The following is a 21,353-nucleotide window of genomic DNA, read 5'->3' as shown; positions in this document are numbered from 1 at the left end:
TGAATAGAAATTAGGCTTGAAATTTTACATTTTGCCAGCAGATGGAGACGCAGTACCTTGAAACACTCAGTGTCTCTGAACTGATTAAGAGAAAGCGCTACAAATTTGAGACACGTCTGAAAAAAAAGAACTTTACTAGCAGTATTACATCCATGTTATTGTATATGTGATCATTAATAATTAATTATATTAATTTCATATAAAGACGGTGATTATGTTTAGGGTTTCTCATAATAATTAGGAAAAATCTCTGCCAGTTTTTATATTTTCAAATTATCACTCCGACAACATTCCTAGAAAATCACAATGTCCCATCACTGTTAAGCTATTTTTAGAACAGGCTCTCTGGCTGGTCACGTGGTCCTTGCGGGCAGCATATTGGTGATCCCGGGTTTGCTGTAAACACAAAGAGATCAGTATACTGTTACACCGCTTGTGCAATATTTTTGTCTTATTCAATGCTCTTGCTCTCTTTTAATACATTATGTTTTTAAATGTGTTTGTATTATTTTAAAGTGCGTTTCACAACCTTCAAAAAAATAACTGCCATAAATGCTATAAAGCACACCGCTGGGTCCATTGTGTATGACCAAAAACCATTATGAAAGTGGAAAACCATCAATGAAAAATAAATGGGAGTGGTCAAAACTAACATGCAGGGCCTTTCAACTCAGCCTTCCATCCGTTTTCTGTAACGCTTGTCATCATTATGGTCAGAGATAATGACAATACGATGGTTGATGTAAATGAAGCATACTAAATTGTTTGAATCGAACTTAGCGTCCATGGCTCACGATTAATACCCACTTGTGGATTCAAACAAAAGGAGTCCTTTGTAAGAAAATTCCAGGCAACCTGTAACACTTAAACGCACGTGCTGTTTCTCATTTAGAAATGTGAACTAAAGAGGTTTTTAAATGGAAATCAGCGTCGGCTTAAAAGCTGTAAAAAGCATCCTTTCTGACCCAAGCGCTGCGTGGAGAGGCACCGTCCATTTGTCAGAGTGGTGCTGAAGAGCATTCCAAACGAGAGCTTTTAGTTCAGTTCATTCCTCCTCCAACGCTCGGCCGGCGCACCCGTGACCTCCACTCCAACGGGCTGCTCCTGTTTTCTTAGGAAACGCACGATCCTCCACTCTCGCCCGTCCGGCTCGTTCTACTTTGCGGTGACCTCTGACTGCCTCCTCGCCAACCGCAGCGGTGGAGTGACAGAATGGATCTACAGTTAAGACATGAAAAGCTGCCAGCTGGAGTAAAGAGCTGGAGAGTGCTTCATACAATAGAACATGAAATGAATGCTTTGGAAATGTTTAACAATTGATGTGAAATTCTCAGTTACATGAATTTCCTTTTTTTTTTAAATGAAGCATGTGTAGAGGAATATATTTGGAATACTGAGACGCAGCTTCAGTGCATTAATGGCCACACTACTGAAACACTACAAATCACAAAACAGCACATCCTCTAAACACAATGAAATCGTGAATAATGATTCCATTAACCATTGTATGACTATGTGAATGAAGTGACATTGAAAAACGCACAGAAAAGTGCTCTACAAGTAAGCATCGTTTACCGAAACAAGTTACAAAACAATCATTTCTTATTTAGTTGTACAGCGGTCATCATTATATCTTTACGAGACATATTATGAAGATGTTACAGTACTTCTGAATTGCTTTTGTACAAATATGCGATTTATGATAGAGGTATCGGCACTGGGCCGAATATTGACCTTATTTTCAGGTATCAGGTAGTCGTGGACGCTGACGATGCCGGCCACTGATACTAGAGGCAAAAAAAGTTTGACACATCGGCAAATCATCATCTGTATTAGATGAAATATTTTGTTTAAAATTGTTTTTGTCATTGTGTTCGATGAAATGTTCTAAATCAAAAGTACTGAAGCTATCGATGAGTACTGAAAGAGCGCGTATACTTCTACTGGTATCGAACATTCCTCATACAAATAGTTTGCGCCTGCCCACTCAAGTAACTCTTTAGTCATCTGCCTGGTTTTTGTTTGTCCCGACACTGTGATATTCCCATGACAGTGTAAACAAAGTTTTGTCCTCACAAAGTGCTGAAAACCAGAACACACGTGCACACAATGAGCCTCCGCCCCAAACTTTCTCCCCCATCTGCTTTTATAAAGCGATAATGACGCTCGTTTCCCGGCTGAAAGAAGTCATTAATGGCTGCCACGGCCTTAAATGAAGGATATCAAAGCGCTGCTGAGTGCGGCCCCCTCCTGCCCACTCAGGGGCATAACCTCGTTAAGGGGCGGCATGGACATGAATTAATCATCGGAGGGCCTTGTACCAGGGCACTAAATTGCTCGCACCACTTTTTTGTCAGAAATGTCAGAAACAGTCCATCCATCCATCTATTTTCTGATGCGCTTCTCCTCACAAGGGTCGCGGGGCGTGCTGGAGCCCAGGTGTCATCGGGCAGCGGGCGGGGTACACCCTGAACTGGTTGCCAACCAATCGCAGGGCACACTTAGACAAAAAAACTCAAACACACAAACGGTCCTTTCTTTTTTAAACTTCAAAATGTAAGATCTTGCGATCAAATTCACAGCATGTGTTGCTTAAATTTGTCCAAGCCCAAATACAAACAAATTGGCATACTCATACGAAATACGCTGTTTCCAAGGTAACAGTATTTGGGAAGGGGGCCCTGCTGTCCCACACTGTGAAGATAGGACGGTGATTAAACAGCCACAACGACACTCAGTGACAGTTTCTGGTATGCGCGATATGTGCGGCCGCACAGCACAACATTTCGCCTACAAAAAAATCCTAAAATGAAAGGCCTCCAAACGTCAAATTATTGGGCAATGGGGACTTTGTACCCCCTTGTGGAGACATTGTGTATCAATTTTGCTGATCAACATTGAAACGGGAGGTTATCAAGGAATTATGGCATTTTAGTTATAATTTGTTTTTTTTTTTCATTGTATCTTCATTATTACTTGACAACTGCAGGTTGCGATGCTCTCAACTTTTTTTCAGTTCAAATTAATTAACAGCGGTGACATAAAAGTAAGGTAGAAATCGTCGAAAGGTGTCAGTGCGTAGCTTGACAGTAAAAGTACTCCCAAGTACATTTCAATGGGATGTCTGTTGACATGGCACAACACTTCAGGAAAAAGACAGGGAGTCCTGACAGGAACGGAGAAGCCAAACTTACACATGGCTTCAAAATTACCTTCATTTCACAAATGAATCACTCATTTGTAAAAAGTAATCCGCTGTTTTTTTGCTTTGTTTTGTTTTTCAACACAGCGCCATCTGCTGCATGTTTCATTTTCAACACTTTGACCATCTTGGAATAATCCACCGTCCGTTTGTTTAATCCCCCTTCTATTTTTTTTTTTTTTTTGCCTGCAAAGTGAGCAATTTGCCGCCCGAAAGAGCTCCTAATATAACACAGCAAAGTGGGGTGGCTCGTTCCACATGACGGCAGCACCTTTCGGTCTCCTGTGAAGGGCCTGCTGCTGGAGAGCGCAAACAGGAGGATCATTCACTGTAATGGTGGCATCATCATCATCCGCCTCCTCCACAGCGCTCACTTGGATCATCCTCTCCAACCAACGTGTGGAGTATTTCAACACCACCATCCAAAGCGCCGCTATTTTGTTTTATTTATTATTTTTTGCGCCAATATACACGCACACACCGGGGGCACAAACCATTGCAGGCGGTAGGTCAGTTCCCAATAGTTTTGTCCCTCTTCAGTGGAAATTTTTAATTTACTTTTAATTATTTTAAATGAATAATTTGGTATATTTAAATGTTTCCATTGTATTTCACTGAAATATTTTACTCTTGATTATTTATGGGACTATAGAACAATGAACACATCTTACACAAAAAAAATCCACACAATAATTTAATGAACTACAGACTTCATTTAAAAAAAAAAAGGAAAAAAAAAGGGCCATTCATATACAGTAGAAGAAACATAGCTGTTAGCGGCAGGATGCTTTCTTTTTTCCATTTAAATAATTACATGTTTACTGTTCTTGAACAATCCTATCAAACTTCTTCCAAGCTGAATGTTTCATGCATCATCACTGGATGTAATCGTTCCGGATCAGCTTGTGTTTGCGTGAACTTTTTGTTGTTGTTGTTTCTTGATCAAAAAAAAAAAAAAACAAGGAGGGGGGGGGAGGGGAGGGAAAGAATCAGGGCGAGCGTGAGGGAGAGAGAGAGAGAGAGAGAGAGAGTTACAGTATATTTACACAGCAGGAAGAAAAAACAATCAAGAACAAAATGCATGAATTACTGAAGCACTCTGAACTATAACAGAATGCTAACATCCTGGAACATAAAGGCAGCTAACTATCGAATCGATTCCAGTCTTGAGCACAGATCTGCCTGGAACACAACTCTGAAAAAGCTAACATCCTGGAACATAAAGGCAGCTAACTATCGATTCCAGTCTTGAGCACAGATCTGCCTGTAACACAACTCTGAAAAAGTTTTTTTTTTTATCAAACATACGATCCACTAATTCTTGCTTGTCAATGTTACTTTACTCATTTAAACTGTCTGCATGAATACTTAAGTGATATAAGTGATGGAAATGTGGATGAACAAAATCACAAGGGCGTTGAGATTAGTCCAGAAGAATATCGTTGTGTTTGGTCATGTTATGTTGAGACACTGAAATTTGAGTGAAACATACTTTTTCCTTCAAGCGCACTTTTTCACAGAAGAGAAAAAAACAAAAAAAAAACCACTACAGTAGGATTCAAAAGCAGGGAGTGGAATTTCTAAAAGTTGTACAATTTCTATTTCAAAGATTTTTAGTCCTTAATTGCACCTGTTCCCTTCCAAATTCGTGTCGGTCGGGGATCTTCAAAAGGTGAGCAATTTTACTTTATTTTACTTTGACGCCGTTTTTTTTTTTTTTTGTACTTTCTAGACATGTCGGAATGTTAAATGTTACTTTACACATTTCCCGTTGTGAATATATTATGATGGTAACCCTGGAATGGATTCATTCGCTTTATATTATTTCTTTGGTAAATCAGTTTTTAAATACACGTACGATCAGCTTAAGCCACACTGTACGGCGTGTATATGAAAAACGGGCTTTCTCACGTTTTGGCAGAAGAGCCGGATTTGTGAATTATTTATCGATGGAAAACTTCTTATTTGTAAACATTTATTGAGCGTCAGTTTAGTCAGTATACATGGGATACCGTGATAGGCCAACTTGGCATGACTTTAACACGGGGGGAAAATGACCCCCCCCCCCAAAAAAAAAACAAGGCAAAAATGCAGGTTTTATAATTCATCTTCTGCAACAGTAATATTCAGTAACCGCGGTTGGACAGAGAGGTGTAAAGGCACAGTGTGGTTTTTTTTCCCCTACACGCAACGTAGTGAGGGCACTGAGGGCAATCTTGTTATTACACACACAAATACTCACGAGCGGAAGGGATATTATATTTTGTGATTTTTTTTTGGGGGGGGGGCGTATATTCTGCGTCATTCCTCTTGATGGAAGACACTGAGGTAAGTACGTGGCGGTGTTGTATAAGGCCAGGGTCACTGGGCCACCGTTAATGTCGGACCCTGGACATACATGACAGACAAACAGGCATTTTCACACCCATTCATACCATTGGATGATTTAGGGTCTTCAATTGAACCAAACATGCATTTTCTGGTAAATGTGAGGAAGCATCTCAATGCCTTATTAATCCACAGGTAATTTTGACGGCCAAATCCAGTGTCAAATGTTAAGTGCAACACAGCCCTCTTTCAAGCATCCAACCACACACAGGAATAAGTAAAATACTGAAAGGAAACAATAAATAAGCTCGTGTTTGTGCCGCACATCTACGCAAACACTCAAAAAAGTGTTGGATTTTTTTTTTTTTTTTTTTTGGCGGGGGGTCAAGAAATGTGTGGATAATGACTTAATAACAGACAGTTTGCTCAGTGTGCATGGACATTCATTACATTCACTCATTCAAAAAAAAAAAGAATCTGTGCTTCGTTCAATTTCTGAACAGCCTTAAAAAATTCCAAGAACAACGTAAAATCCCTATTATACACATTACATATGGTACACGGGGTTGGCCTCGTTGAATGGTGCCTGGGTGGGAGGATGACCCCCCCCCCGGGCTTGCTCTAGTATATGACCTCATAGACAGTGGCCTTCTTGTCTCCGGAGCCGGTCACAATGTACTTGTCATCTACGGAGATGTCGCAACTCAACACCGAAGACGACTCCTTGGACTGTTGGTGGGGAAGGAAATACAGAATGTCAAAGTCCTGTAGATGTCTCAAAACTACCATTTCATGTTCCGGTTTTGTTTTCACTCCCATTACTTTTTTTGTAGATCCCTGCTTCTCTCTCTCTTTCTCTTTCTTCCTCTTAGACTCAAAGTAACTGCAACTGATGGATACCGGCCATATACTGTATGTTCCTGGACTTACCTGGAATATGCTGGCTCCATACGGGGTTCTCCAGGCATTGAGCAAATTGTCTTTTCCCGTGCTGACGAACCACTTTCCTGCAAGTGAGAGCAGAGCGGAAGAGCCGATGAGTGATAAGGTCTACTTCAGCTCGGCAAGGACCTCTTTTGTCCAAACAAACGCATCAAGACCACATTGACTCACCACAGTGAGCAAATCGGAGCGAGAGCACGCAGCTTTCGTGGAGGTGGAGCTGATACTTGTCAGGTTTGGAGACGTGCAGGACCTCCACGTTGCTGTTCTCCATCCCGACGGCCAGCCACTCGCCAGTTGGACAGTATCCCAGTGAGAAGATCTGCAAGCGCAAGGTGTGAGATTTCGCAAATCTGAGAACAATTGAGACGGCTGATTTTTGCGTTGTTAAATCGCACATTTGAAATGCGGGAGCGACGCGGCACCGCCGTGCGCCATGATGGCCGCGTTACTGAAACAAGGAAACAAAATGTGCACCGACGGGGAAAACAGATGCTTTTCGATCGCGTAAACGTTTTTGGGGATTCCAGAAACACAGATTTAATGCCATTGTGAAGTTTCGGAACAATATAAGGTCTGACTCGGATAACAGTTACCAGAAGGAGCCATAGCACTGACAAAAAAAAGTCCTTTTAACTCTGGATTACTCATTTCGGAGCACAACTGGTGCTGGCCTGTCCCAGAGCAGTTTTTCAGGTGTGCTGTCGTTTCATAATTTTGCTGCTGTAAATTAGGAATTTCTCCATTGTGAGACAAATCAAAGTTTTCTTATCTTAAACTAACGCCTGCGATTTGGGATTTCACTGCCTTTCTTTGTGCTCTGCCCCGCCTGTACGAGTCACACTGAGTTTACCTGCGAGGTGAAGTCATGCTGCTGCAGTTGACGGCCTTCTCGGAGATCCCACGAGCGGACGGTGTTATCCAGGCCTCCCGTCCAAAGCTTGGTGCCATCATTCGAGATGTCTATGCAGCTTGCTCCATCGGTGTGGCCCTGGAACTGTCTGCGGGGTACGCATATAAGCCAATTATAGAAAAGAGCGTTCTGCTTTCAAAATGGGAGGGCGGGATACTGGTTTGACATCAAAATCCGGCCCTTGAGGGACAGTGTTTTCTTTGGAAAAACACAAGTTCCAAAATGTTTGATTTTTAAGTTCAGTATTGCTGACTCACACCAAGAAAACATGTGCCCACACTTTGGCCATGCTGTTTTTTTTCTCCCAATGAAATTTAGGTATTTATTACATGCCTACGTACAAGTCTGAGTTCAAATAAAGAAAATGACAATACATTTTGGATCATTTATAACACCTCTGTGAGCCTACCTAACCAGAGTCTGGTTGTGAAGGTCCCAGACGGCGATGTTTCCGTCCGAGCAGCAGGAAAAGCAGACTTTGGAGTCGGGGCTGATGGCCAAGGCGTAGCACGCAGGCGCCGATGACGTTAATTCCGCCTTGATCCTCGGCGTCGGCGTGGCCAAGTCCCAGATTGACAGAGTGCTCGCCTCACCCCCCACAATGAGCGTCCGTCCATCGGGGAGCAGTCGACAGGAGCGGATGTAGTTGTCTCTGTTCTGATGGCACACACGTTTCATTCTAATCTTGCCCATTTAGGAGCCCGTTCTCTGTCGTGAATCGGGGCGCCGTTGAAGTGACTCACAAGGCAGTCCAGCTGTGACACGGAGGTCTTGTTGCCGGGGTGACTGATGTCCCACACCTTGACGCAACCCTTGCCGCCGGTGTAAACATGACGGGTCGGGTTGCTGATGGTGACAGCACACACCACCTCCCCGTGGTTAAGTGTGTTGATCTGTCGGGCGTGACGTGGGATGGCCGGACCGATCAGAGCGTCCGGAGGGAAAGGTACTGGCTGCATTTGTCCGTCAGCGCTCACGTGAAAGGAGTAGGCTCTGGAGCAAAGAAATACATACAAAAAAAAGTGAGAACACACTTTGCACGCTTGTTGCGGTGTAAACATGACGGGTCGGGTTGCTGATGGTGACAGCACACACCACCTCCCCGTGGTTAAGTGTGTTGATCTGTCGGGCGTGACGCGGGATGGCCGGGCCGATCAGAGCGTCCGGAGGGAAAGGTACTGGCTGCATTTGTCCGTCAGCGCTCACGTGAAAGGAATAGGCTCTGGAGCAAAGAAATACATACAAAAAAAGTGAGAACACACTTTGCATGCTTGTAAGACTGTAAATTTACTGCTCCCTCAAAATAACACAGCCATTAATGTATGGTATAAATGACTGACAACAAAAATGAGGGCATTTTGCTTCCTTGGTCATGTGTCTCTGACATTCACGAGCTCCGTGAGAGGAAGGAGTGGAAGAGGATTCCAGTGGCAACTGATGAAGCCCTAATAATCTTCATGGCCAAGAAGATTGAGGCAATGCTCCAAAATAAAGGTGGCCACACAAAATATTGGGCACAATTTGGAGTTGGACTACTCGCTTTTGTTGCTCGTGGTTCAGAGATTAATTAGTCGCCTCCAGGAAATCGGCGAAGCGCAGAATATTACATTTACATGTCGTTTTCATCTCGGCAGGTAGATATTGCGGTCAGGTGGGCGGGATCCAAGGTTACGTTCACACTGCAGTGCGTGCTTGCTCAATTCAAATTTTTTTTGTTTTGTTTGTTTGTTTGTTAAATCCAATCTGTACTCGTTCACACTTCAAAAAACAAATGTGACTTCTAATGTGAACGCAACACATCTGTGATGTGACGCTCATCCGCACTAAGCACGGCACAATTTGGAGTTGGACTACTCGCTTTTGTTGCTTGTGGTTCAGAGATTAATTAGTCCCCTCCAGGAAATCGGCGAAGCGCAGAATGTTACATTTACATGTCGTTTTTATCTCGGCAGGTAGATATTGCGGTCAGGTGGGCGGGATCCAAGGTTACGTTCACACTGCAGTGCGTGCTGCTCGATTCAAATTTTTTTAGTTTTGTTTGTTTGTTTGTTATATCCAATCTGTACTCGTTCACACTGCAAAAACAAATGTGACTTCTAATGTGAACGGAACACATCTGTGATGTGACGCTCATCCGCACGAAGCACACGCACAAACAAACAGACAGAGAGACAGATGGGCAGATACCGTATCCTGTATATATTTTTGAAACGAAGAAGGAGACCTACGGTTTTCCACCAGAGATTCCTGATAGGTTTGGAGGAAGGCCGGGGACTCGTATGTGATGGTGAGGATCAAAACCCACCTACAAAAGATGAACTTTGAATGAAGAGAGAACAGAGGCCACATTCACTTTGAGACGTTTATCAGTCGCTTTTGCATTCATGTTCTCCAAACAGACAGAGAGACAGATGGGCAGATACCGTATCCTGTATATATTTTTGAAACGAAGAAGGAGACCTACGGTTTTCCACCAGAGATTCCTGATAGGTTTGGAGGAAGGCCGGGGACTCGTATGTGATGGTGAGGATCAAAACCCACCTACAAAAGATGAACTTTGAATTAAGAGAGAACAGAGGCCACATTCACTGCAGACCAAAGTCTTGAGACGGTTATCAATCGCTTTTGCATTCATGTTCTGTAGCGCTTGTCATAAGGGTGAGCGACTGACATGGGCCAAGGAACCGGGTACACGCTTGACCGGACGCCAGTCAATCATAGGGCACATATAGACAAACAAGCCTTTGGGAGAATTTAGACTCGTGGGAAATGAGAACAACTCCGGGAAAATATATTTGCTACTGTCGTTATACAACATGCATGCGTTTTGCGTACCACTTGTGTGCGTCCGTAGGCGGCCACGGCGGCTGCGGCCACAGTGCTCATGCTATGCAGGCCGGCGTAGGGGGCGCCCGCTCCGCTCAGCTCGCCGTTCATGCCGAGGTGAGGGACCATCCCGAACGGGCCGGGGTACGAGCATGGCACCGCCATCGGTGTGCGCAGGCCGGGTGCTGCAACGAGAAGGCAATCCAAACTTCTTTTATCAGCTGGATGGGAAGAGCGAAGAAAAGGAGAAACATTTTTAATGCCATTTGTTTGTATTATTCTTGAATTCTGACTGAAGACTTCGCGACAGACTTATGTCGACGCCACACTTGTAGAATTGAAGTCGTCGAAGTGAATGCTTATGCAAGTCAAAGACTGTAATACAAGTCTAATTGAAATAGATAAACTGTCTTTCATATTCATTCACGCCTAGGGACAATTTGGACTGTTTAATCAGCCTGTCATGCATGTTTTTGGAATGTGGGAGGAAACCGGAGAACCCGGAGAAAACCCAAAGTCTAATTGAAATAGATAAACTGTCTTTCATATTCATTCGCCTTTATTTTGGTGTGAGCCGAACCTATAAAACCAAAACCTTCAGGAAACTGGAGAACCCGGAGAAAACCCACACACGCAGGCACGGGGAGAACATGCAAAGTGAAAAAAATAATGGCACATTACCTGTAAATCACATCGCAATAGCGTGCAAATATCATCGCATTGAGCTTATTTTTCAAAATGGTTCAAAAAAATAAAAATTGGCTTGTGTGTATCCTGCTCCAAATCGCACGACACTTACCGAGCGTCTCGACTCCTGTTGGCTTACTCGGAGCTGCCCTCAGGCTGGTGGTGGTGGTGCTGCTGGGAGTGGGCGCGTCACACCGAGATGTGGGTGTGCTGGACTTGGAAACTGGTGTGGTGGACTTTTCATTCTTCTCCAGAAAAAAAAAAGGCAACAATTAATTTGGGCGAATATATAACCAATAACTAATAATAGTAGAAAAATGACACAGCTAAGTTTTCATCTATGACGCTTCCCCTCATAAACATTTTATCCCTAAAAATAGAAACTACCAAGTGAAATGGTACGAAGAAGATCAGACGACTCACTAAATTAATCTCTTTGGATTTGGATGAAGGGGTACTGCTGGAAGAGGCGACAGAAGAGGGACTCAGTGGCGCATCCTTCTTCGGCAGGCGGCTCTTGTCCAATCCGTTCTCCCGAGGAGAGTGGGCGGGACTTCCTCTGGGAGAAGCTGGATCCTGGGGTGGCGGTTGGGAAAGCGGATTCATTTTGCTGATCGAGAAGCTCACAAGACGTTACGGCCGCCATACGGACCTCGTTGGACACATCCACGACCAAGTTGTCGTCACTCTTCTCACCATCGCTCTCCTAGTCGATTTTCATTCACAAAGAAACGTATCAACTTTTGCGCTTCCGATTGTGGAGAAAACGACGCATTGTTTCATGGAATTTGGCCCTTGTAGCAGAAAATGACTATATTCACGTCAAAGGTGGAATAAAAACCTACATAGCGTGTGGAGCTCAACTCTTTATCGTCTGTCTTCTGCTTCTTGCTGTCGGCGGAGTAATCGGCGGAACTGCGGTGCTTCTCTCCGGTCCGAAAATTGGCGGACGGAGACACAGATGAGCTCTGGAAGAAAGAACAACTTCATACTGAACACACGTTGAAAGTGAGTGCCGAAATGCGGCCCGGTAAAATGGACTTCAGTCCGGTACCAGGCAATGGACCAGTGGTTGTGGACCGCTAGTCTCGGATGCATGTCTCACATTTTCACACACCATATGTGGTCTTGGATAGTTGTGCCGGAGAGTGTATAAACATTAATTGGACGCTTCTCCCGTCACTCATCCCTAACGATCAAGCGGGCCTTCTCAATCGGCATCTCTCGCCGGCTCTTCTCACCAACTAACACAGAGAGGAAAAATAAAGCAGGACCTTTAACTTGACCTTTCCACTAACTCACGCTTGTAACCTTTCTGCTGCCCTTTGCTGTGATGCAGGTGTTGATGACAAGGAGCCTGCGAGGGAGGAGCAAGGTTGGGCGGATTTGTGCGTGTGTGCTTGTAACACTGTTACAGTTCAGTGCTCCGCAAATGAATCATGCTATTTACCATCATCTATATTATAATAATGTATAGTAGCATATACGTCGAGTCAAACTGTAGCTTAATACAAAATTAAAGCAATATTATCGAGAAAGTGCAGAGAAATAGCAAAATGGACAGAGGCAGAAAGGGCCTAATAGCAGAACACGAAGAGAAAAATGGACGCACACAACTTGGCTGGGTAATTATCGAGGCAACAAATGCAGAAAAAAACGCATTTCCATCTAATTTTGGGCTCATTTTTAAGATCACTCATTGAAACACTGTGACTATTACAATGAAGGCCATTCATTGTTTCTTTAGCACGGGTTTCTTCGCTAAAACCTAATCAGGCCTGAACCAAAGCAATCCTGAACAAGTGAATGAGGGGATCCGCTTCCATTGGATGACAAACAAGTCAGCGGCGTTCCTTCCCACAACGGCGCAAACACCCCCGTCAAGGAAAAATACCAAGTAAGAAAATTCCACCCGTGCACGCAGTTAGACAGGAGTTGCGATGAGCAGGAAAAAAATGGCCTCTGAATTTCTCAGAAGCATCGCGGGAACAATACTGTATGGCCAACATGGCGTGCAATGTGCCGTTCACACCCACGTCAGTGTTATCGGTGTACGAGGTGCGAACACCAAGGACATGAAGCCACAGAGGCTCACGCATTTCACATACACTGTACCCAATGGACTGTTGCCAAGGCAACTGGAGACCGCTGACAAGGGGCTTATTGGTTTCATGAAGTGACTGTTGGCCGCCATGTCAAAGAGCATCTCTAAGTGTGTGTGTGTGTGTGTGTGTGTGTGTGCGTGTGTGCGCAAGCGTGTTTGTGTTCGATCTCCCACAGGGCACTAATGAAAGGCATTCATCATTTTGGTCTTCCTAGTTTTGCTACCGATTCCAGAAGACCTCTCACACACACACACACACACACACACACACACACACACACACACACACACACACACACACATTTGTACGCTGCTAATCGTTTCCATCACAGTGCCTACAGCTGTGAGTGTGTGTGGAGGAGGATAGACGACATGGGGGGGCAGGAGACAACGTATTAAGCATTCCTCTAGTCGCTACCAACTCCCAAACACCCGCCTCAAAAGTGTGTGCGTGCGCCCGCTCGCGCGCGTGTGTGTGCTTGCCGGTTGAGCTCAGGCGGCTGGAATAAAGAAATGCTAATCTGCTCATTGAGTATTCAACAAACCAAACGTTTGCCTTGGGAAAAGGCTGAGCTTAAGGGACTAATTACGACAAGCTGTAACGTTAGTCTTTGGCGCTTTCTCCCTTCACTAACCACGCTGCTCTTTTTTTGTCTCCATTTGCACATCTCTGACTCTTCAAACACACCCAAGGCCAAAACCTTAGAGTCGTTTTAAAACCGATCAGAGAACAGGCACATCGCATCCTAATAACACTCGGCACTGATCCATTTTAGAAGGGACATATTTGAGAAAATCCACTTGAATTGCTTGTATACAAATTAGGGATGCTCGATACCAGTCTTTTCATATTGAGACTGGTACTCTTGAGTATTCACGGATACCACTCGTAATTTGGATATAGTAATTTTGATATCTAAAATTTTGATTAAAACAATTAGTCCCCCCAGGAATCTGCAGAGAAAAAGTGTTGACACCGCAGAGAACAATCCTAATTAATTCCGCGGGCATTAAAAAAAACAAGACCCAAAATGAGCAGTTATAAAGCAAATTAATGTACTAATGAAGTAAGAATTGTTCTAGGAAATTATTTGCAAAACTAAAACACTGCAGAACATTGTGGTCATAAAATAATAATCATCAGTATTCTCCAAGTGCTTTACGGTCACTCGACGTCGTGCATTTGTGCACATGCGCGTCACATCGCCTTCGGGTAAAGGACTAAAAAAATAAAAAATAAAAGAATTGGCCATTGCGCCCCGCAGCGTGAACGTAGCCGGTCTGACCGCGGGGGATGAAAACGACATGTAAATGTAATTTTCTGCACCTCGCCCTTATTTCCGCGCACTGCCTTCAATTCCGCTGAGAGCTTTGAAAACGGCGGCAAATTCCGAAATCACGGAATCCTACGGGGACTCACCAATGACTGATCATTTTCAAGTAAGATCTATATATCCTAATATAACATTTTATTTTCTAATTGCATTAAATTAGGAGCCATTTGCTATGATATTTGTTCCATTAGTTCACAAAATATAAATTTTGTATTGATTACACAATCAAATGAATAGAAATAAATATGTGAAACAAACATCCAGTGGCCAGAAAAAAAAGTCCCATTCAAAATATTCGGTCCTTTCGAGGAATACGATGAAGTGCAAAGAATTATAGTGAGTAAAAGAGTGCTTCAATTAACAGAAATCAATCAAGTAATCCATTCATCCGGCTAGCCTTCTATCTCTACGATGCTTTGATTGACTTGGTGGAAAGCCATGTAAAAAAAGTCACACTGCAAAGAATAGAGAGCGAGTGTTCAGCTGGTGAGGGACGGATGAAGGACTTACCTTCACGGAGTCTCTCTCTGATGAGGTCGACGGCAAGAAAGAGAGAAACAAAACAATTCAGGATGAGCCTCGCGCAAAGTCATCATGTCAACGTACTGCGAAACGCACAGATGAATACAGTTAATTGACGGGGGTTTGTGTGATTGACGCTGTTTCAGGAAGATTATCTCATGCAACAGAAAGCAGCGCTACAACGTGTGCCTTTTGGAGAACAGCCGCTCATGAAGATTCAACAGCTATCATCGCAAAACAGTTTAAGAATTTTTTTCTTCTTCTACTTTTACAGATCCAGTTCAAACCAGAATCGTTTTGCTCGGATGATGAAACGTTCTGGGACCGTACCTCTCGGGTGTTCTTCGGCGGCGTCCTGGTGTTTCCTCTCGTCTTTGAGAGGCAGCTGATGGCCGAGGGCCGAGGAGAGCGCCAGCAGGCTGGCAGTACCAGCGCCGGGGGGCAGGGGGGGATGAAGGCCTGCCGGGTGCGGTGTGAGCGGTATGGGGATGGCGTGGCCGTGGGAGAGGTGCTGAGCTTGGAGCTGCTGCTGCTGATGCGCACGCACGCACACACACACGGGCGAATGGAAAGCCGTTGGATTCCATATCCTTGACATCCAGGTCCATGTACTAATACTACACTCTTGAATAACTAGGAAATGAATGACTATGAAATGTCATCCAGTTGTGGAAGGCAATCTTAGAATAAACATGAGCTGGAAGACAGCCGTTCATCTTGAATGAATTCAAATGTATTCCGCATTCTTGAAATTCAGCTAGTAGGACAAAGTCATTCTAATAGTGCGTCCGCTTCATTCTACGAGTGCAATAAATTGTCTTATTAGTCAGGACAAAGTGTCACAAGACACGTGCCTTAAAGATGGACATCAATTATGATGTTTAATCAAATTATGATAATTTCACATTTAATATCTAGAGTAAAAATATTTTAAAATTAACATCAGTGTGTGTGTGTGTGTGTGTGTGTGTGTGTGTGTGTGTGTGTGTGTGTGTGTGTGTGTGTGCGCACGTGCAGAGGCAAGATGAACACTTACTCCAATGATCGCATTGAGTTCAGCCATGGTGACCTGCTTGGCTCTCTCCACCGCTTGAACCACCTGCTGCTGATGCTGAGATAAAATTTGCAGTTAGCGGTTGACATCAGGACATATCAGACACATCTGGATTGGGAAAATTGGGAGATCTTTGAACAAAAAAAAAAAAAAAAGAAAGGAAAAAAAAGGAGAGACAAAGGAGACTTTTTGACCATCTTGTCATACAATAGGAATATGACTCGCCCCCTCCCGGGACTCTGTCAAAGACCAAATTATACTTTCCAATTATGCACACAGTAGCATCGAACAGAATATCGTCAATCGGTGGATTAATGTATGACCTTGATAAAAAAGAAATAAAATAGAATAAGTCTGAGGCGTGTTAGATGCGATATAGGGTAATATATTAGTTCGCATCTTCACCCATTAATGTCTGTCTATTAAGATTTTTCAATACATTCATCATCCTTCGCCATAGCCGTGAAAAAAAAAAAAAACAGGTAACGACATGGAGAAACATGAAATAAACTCTTGCAAAGTCACCCAAAGAGTAATGAAATAGAGAAGCATGAATCCAGCGATTCATCCAGGACCATCACAGGAAAGTAGGCCAGAGATGAAAGAGCCTATCAGGGGTGAAAATGAACAAAGTTTGCAGGGCTCAAGTAGCTGCAGCGTATATCCTGCCTCGACGCCGCACAACCTTCACCCTGCAGCAAACAACGTCTTAAGCCACTATTCATGATAGTTCAGACCACAGACGGATAATTGCCTTGTTTGTTCACTTTTGGAACCGTTTTCACAACATGATCCCTGATGGACAACACATGACTGCTTTGTTGGGCGGGGGAGGAACCTGGAATGGCGAGCCGCCTTGAAAATCCATGGTAAATTTTGGTCCTCGGCACTTTTCTAGACTCACTGAAGAGCTAATTGGATGAAACAATATGTGTTTATTATTGTGGTTGCAGGTTAAAGTGGAGTAAATAATAACACATTGGTGGTTTAGGTAAATGTGTGTGTGTTTGAATTAAATCGCAGAGGCAAAAAAATGTGTTCTACGACACTTGCATCGGATCTCATTAGCTTGCGTGGGTTTGTCTTTGCCTTTATCGCCAGTCGACTGGGCTATTGTAACGGTCTTCTTGTTGGACTCCGTCAAAAGAGGATCAAACAGCTGCAGCTCATTCCGAATGTTGCAGCTCGGGTTCGGACCACAACAAAGAGATCAGAACATATGACTCTAGTCCTAAAGGCCCAATTATACCCCTTTTCCAGCAAAAAAAAAAAAAGGGCCAGTGCTGTGCTTAGTTGGTGCTTAACAAGTTCTTACGAAGAACGTTTTTGGTTTTGCACCGGCAAAGAGCCGGGTAGGAACTAATGTCATTATGTCGATCGTAAAGCATCCAAACATCACTGCTTATGTCGATGTTTACCCAAAAAAGCACTTGCGCTATTAATAATAATAATAATCATAATAATGCGCTGTTAGCATTTGCTCGGCAATTTAGCATAGCATCGATTATACTGATCGTATTTTTGACGACTGAGTGTGCATGTACAATTCTACTCCAACAAAAGCGAGGCGAGATCGAAAATTAAGTCGACACAATGTAACCCTCCCAAAAGAATGAAAGGACAATCTCATAACATAGACGATGCCCCTTAAACACCTTCACACAGCGCATAGAGTGTGGCTACGCCGCGTTAATATGATTGCCGTTGCATTTCACATTCACAACCGCCGAGTGTAGCGGTGAATCCAAACAAAACGGTAAAAGCCTCTTTCCTCTCGCTGCCTCCATCCTCTGCGGGCCTCGCGGGCTGCGCGGCGAGCAGCAGCTCTGCTGTCTAATGCCATTATTTCTAATCCACTTTAAACCCTCCTAATCCAGGGCTAATCTGGAGGAGAGTTGTGGAGTACACACTCGCTCCTTACCGCTGTTCCCACCCCTCCTACGAAAACACACGTACACACGCAAGCACTTCCGACTCCTCCAGAGGAGGACTTTATCTGCTCAACGCACGCGTACAGAGAAGAATTCCATAGTAAACAATTTGCTAATAAAACACTGTACACATTTGCAACACACACACACTGACTTTCCCGCATATGTTAGTGGGAGACATTTAATAGGTTCAAGCATATCTGCCTCCCCTGAGCAGGGAGGGGGGGAATAAAGCCAGGATAATCTGTTAGCGTGCGTGTGCGCGGTGACCATGTGAGCGTGCATGTGCGCCCATGCCTGTCTGCGGCATCTCGCAATCCAGCACACGCAACACATCTCGCTTTGCTCTCCCCCCCCCCCCCCCCACTCTGCCTCTTCCTTAACTAAGAGTGACAGCCATTTTTTTTTCTCCATACCTCTTGAGAAAGGAAGGGGACGACTTGGGCGCAGATTGCGTTCAGCCGCTTGACAATCTCCGCCTGGAAGACAGGGAAGTGGGCACGTAAACACCAGAGGGCTGATAAGGACAGCCACGACGCACACCCCCACAAATACCGCCATCGAGTCAATTCAGAGAGGTAAATACCGACATAAACTCTCATCCGAATCCGTATGGCAAGTTGATGTGGTATTAGAATGTGATTTACGCTATGCTGTTGAAAGCTTCCACATTAGTGCCATGCACTGATGGCAGAAGGGCTTTTTGAAGACGAAAAAAAAAGGTGTGGATCACACAGCAAGAGATACTTGTCATGGAATGGCTTGAAAAGGTAGCGAAACTAACACAGAAAATACAACTTCTCTGATGAACTAAAAGTTGATGAGCTGCTGAACAAGTTAACGAGCGGTGATGCCAATTGGTTTTGAAGAAAGACGGGAATTGGTTTGTATTGCATTGATCCTGAGGGATGAGCATTTGACTCCCTGTCATTCATGAGTGAATTATATTGGAATGGAATGGCCAAATCTCCCTGTGAATGTTCTGAACTCCTCGGACTAATGGCAGACAGAGTTCTTATATATATATATGTCACATCTACTATCACAGATTTAATGCTGTGTGTCCTTAAACCACAAACCAGCTGAGAGTGAATCAACAGTACCACAGCTGGATTGCAGCCCTCCATTTTGCCTGATACCTTCAAAGCACAATTGATACACACTGGAGAGAATTCATTCATTCATAATCCTCACGTCTCGCCCAAAGTCATCTGGAACGTGCTCCAACTCAACCGCAACCCTCATCAGGACAGGATGCATAGAAAATGGCTGGCTGGCAATTTCTGCATCTTTTGAAGTGATTCTTTTTTTTGTGTTTGTTTTAAACTCTGGATGTGTTGTGCCTGGTGATCGTACAACACAGATAAGAAGTATGTGAGAGAAAACTGACTTTTAAACTGGTAAAACCCAACGATGAAAGTAAAAGTAGGCACAAGTTCAATGCAATCAAAATGTGAGGGGGGCTTAAATCTAACCTTAAACCACTCAATTCATGTCCATGACCTTGACAGAGGTGAAGTTGCAGTTGAAGTTGGTATCAGCACTAACACAAGCCGCCAGAGGCCATGAGAGTGGACACACACACACACACACACACACACACACACACACACACACATACACACACACACACACATTTACGTGTACGCACCTCCCCAAGCTACTCTGTATTCATCAGATGTTTTTAGTGAACCCAAGGGTTGGCTTTTAAAGATTATAAAGCAACCCACCCCCGCTAGGTGTTTTTTTTTTTTTTAACAGGAAATTGCCTGATCCACCTTCCCAAAGGAAGTGCTAGAAGTGCAATTTAAACCCAGCGAGCATGCAAACAAGAGGGAGAAGACAGCAACCCGCATGCAATAAAACACCCTGCGTCCACTGAAATGACTCCTGTTCGAATTTTGTACGAATGATGACGGACTGCAACATATCCAAAAAGTCTTTTCTTTGCTATGCTGCATACAGGGAGAGGCAATAAAGGCATTTTGTGGAACTTGGAGTTGACACTATGACAAATCTCATGATGATATACATCAAACTAACCGTTGCCTGGGCTGGTCCACAGAATTTTTTAGATTAATTCAGTGTCATGTCAGGGTCATCATGCCAATGTTCTCTTTCTCGAAATCTGATATTAAGGTAAAAAAAAACTACATTATTTGCTCAAGCCCGACTGATTCAACGGTTTAAATTAGCTCTTAAAGTTATTTTTGGGGTAAAATTAGCACATTAGTCCATAAGGCAAAGATCATTCAAACATGCCCCCTAAAAAAAAAGTGTGACTTTTGCAGATTTTGTTGCCCCTGTTTTGGGGGATTTCATTTTGCCAAAAATCTGAATATGCATCAGGCTTAAAAAAAAAAAAAATCCACATCTCTAAGGCCCATAGTCAACCCAAAAAACATTCTTCACAATAATAAATTCTATGCAGACCCATGAGTCTCAACAGAGCATTCTGACTAATATTACGTTTGTGAAATATGCAGCAAAACCTCTTTTGAACATCTCGGAGGGGGTGACCATTTTGCCTCTTGCTGACGTCTGAAAATGACATCACAGTTGCTTGGGTAACAACCAATCACGGCGCATCTTCATAAAGAGATGAGCCGTGAGTCTTGAGCAACTGTGATGTCATTTTCACTCGACAGAAAGTGGCAAAATGGCCGCCTCCTGCGATGGATAACAACCGTTCGATTTTGCTACTTAAAACCGCGCTAAGACTCGTGGGGCTGCGTCTAACATAACGTCAAGAACATTTTGGGGTTGACATCCTCTTTGAATCGTGCCGTAATCAAGTAGGATTGTGTTTTGACACTCGGGGCAACCGTAGGTTAAAGTACCGTGGCCTCGAGGGAATAATAAGATGACAGTGGCTCACTGTCGACCGCTTATCGCAGTGGATGTCGCTTGAAAAGATCCCCCAGAAAAAAAAAACAGCAGCGCCTCCACCTTAACACCTCACATCCGATAAATGAAACCAGGCAGGCACCCTGGAGTCACATTGCGTCAGAGAGAAGATCAAATGTCCGTGTTCCCCGTGGAGCTTTGTAAGCATGGCATCAGCACTGCTTTTTCACCACCAGCTAATACATCTAATGGACCCCTCGGTATAAAGACCGCATTCCCCTGGGACTGACTGACTGACTCTGCGTGATAGTGTGATAGCCAGGGAGGGAAACAGAGTTGTGGAACAAAGGGCATTACACAGAATGTCAAACTACAGGATAAAAGCATTGATATGAGGTGATCAATGGTCGCTTTGTGTAGTTTTAAAATGTCATTCCCTTCATATGGCAAGGAGAGGTTTGCTGTTTCGATGAGGGCGTCAGGTGAAATGCTAAACGCGGCAAACACCAGGAGGTGGAGATTGACATATGTGAAGTTGCAGGAGAGGTGAGCGTTAGGTCTTTCGTCGGAACCAAGAAATGTCCACACCAACAGAATTTTTTTTTTGATGACAACCGATTTAGTGCTTTAAGAGTGATTTATAAAAGGACCACCCACCCATCT

At 43.8% G+C, this 21,353-nt stretch overlaps 1 protein-coding gene across 7 annotated transcripts in view; it reads right to left on the bottom strand.

Moving 5' to 3' along the window:
• Positions 1-4,592: 4,592 nt before the first annotated feature.
• The window catches only part of LOC109525167 (transducin-like enhancer protein 4), a 27,405-nt gene continuing 10,644 nt past the window's right edge, over positions 4,593-21,353 (bottom strand). Inside the window, exons 5-21 of one of the 7 annotated variants that reach the window (XM_019885461.1) lie at positions 18,260-18,322; positions 15,895-15,969; positions 15,189-15,390; positions 14,847-14,863; positions 11,744-11,866; positions 11,551-11,604; positions 11,322-11,474; positions 11,011-11,146; positions 10,221-10,432; positions 9,850-9,926; positions 8,484-8,607; positions 8,129-8,254; positions 7,795-8,042; positions 7,326-7,473; positions 6,644-6,794; positions 6,461-6,537; positions 4,593-6,259 (exon numbers count right to left, since the gene is read on the bottom strand). In XM_019885461.1, coding sequence (XP_019741020.1) covers positions 6,152-6,259; positions 6,461-6,537; positions 6,644-6,794; positions 7,326-7,473; positions 7,795-8,042; positions 8,129-8,254; positions 8,484-8,607; positions 9,850-9,926; positions 10,221-10,432; positions 11,011-11,146; positions 11,322-11,474; positions 11,551-11,604; positions 11,744-11,866; positions 14,847-14,863; positions 15,189-15,390; positions 15,895-15,969; positions 18,260-18,322 — 2,094 coding nt within the window. In that variant the 3' untranslated portion in view covers positions 4,593-6,151. The remainder of the gene's footprint in view (positions 6,260-6,460; positions 6,538-6,643; positions 6,795-7,325; positions 7,474-7,794; positions 8,043-8,128; positions 8,255-8,483; positions 8,608-9,849; positions 9,927-10,220; positions 10,433-11,010; positions 11,147-11,321; positions 11,475-11,550; positions 11,605-11,743; positions 11,867-14,846; positions 14,864-15,188; positions 15,391-15,894; positions 15,970-18,259; positions 18,323-21,353) is intronic. The other 6 variants (XM_019885466.1, XM_019885465.1, XM_019885464.1 and 3 more) reach the window with 6 other exon arrangements.

This window comes from Hippocampus comes, unplaced genomic scaffold (genome assembly GCF_001891065.2).
Source record: "Hippocampus comes isolate QL1 unplaced genomic scaffold, H_comes_QL1_v1.1 scaffold78, whole genome shotgun sequence".
NCBI lineage: Eukaryota > Metazoa > Chordata > Actinopteri > Syngnathiformes > Syngnathidae > Hippocampus > Hippocampus comes.
This window is presented reverse-complemented; position numbering and strand designations above follow the sequence as displayed.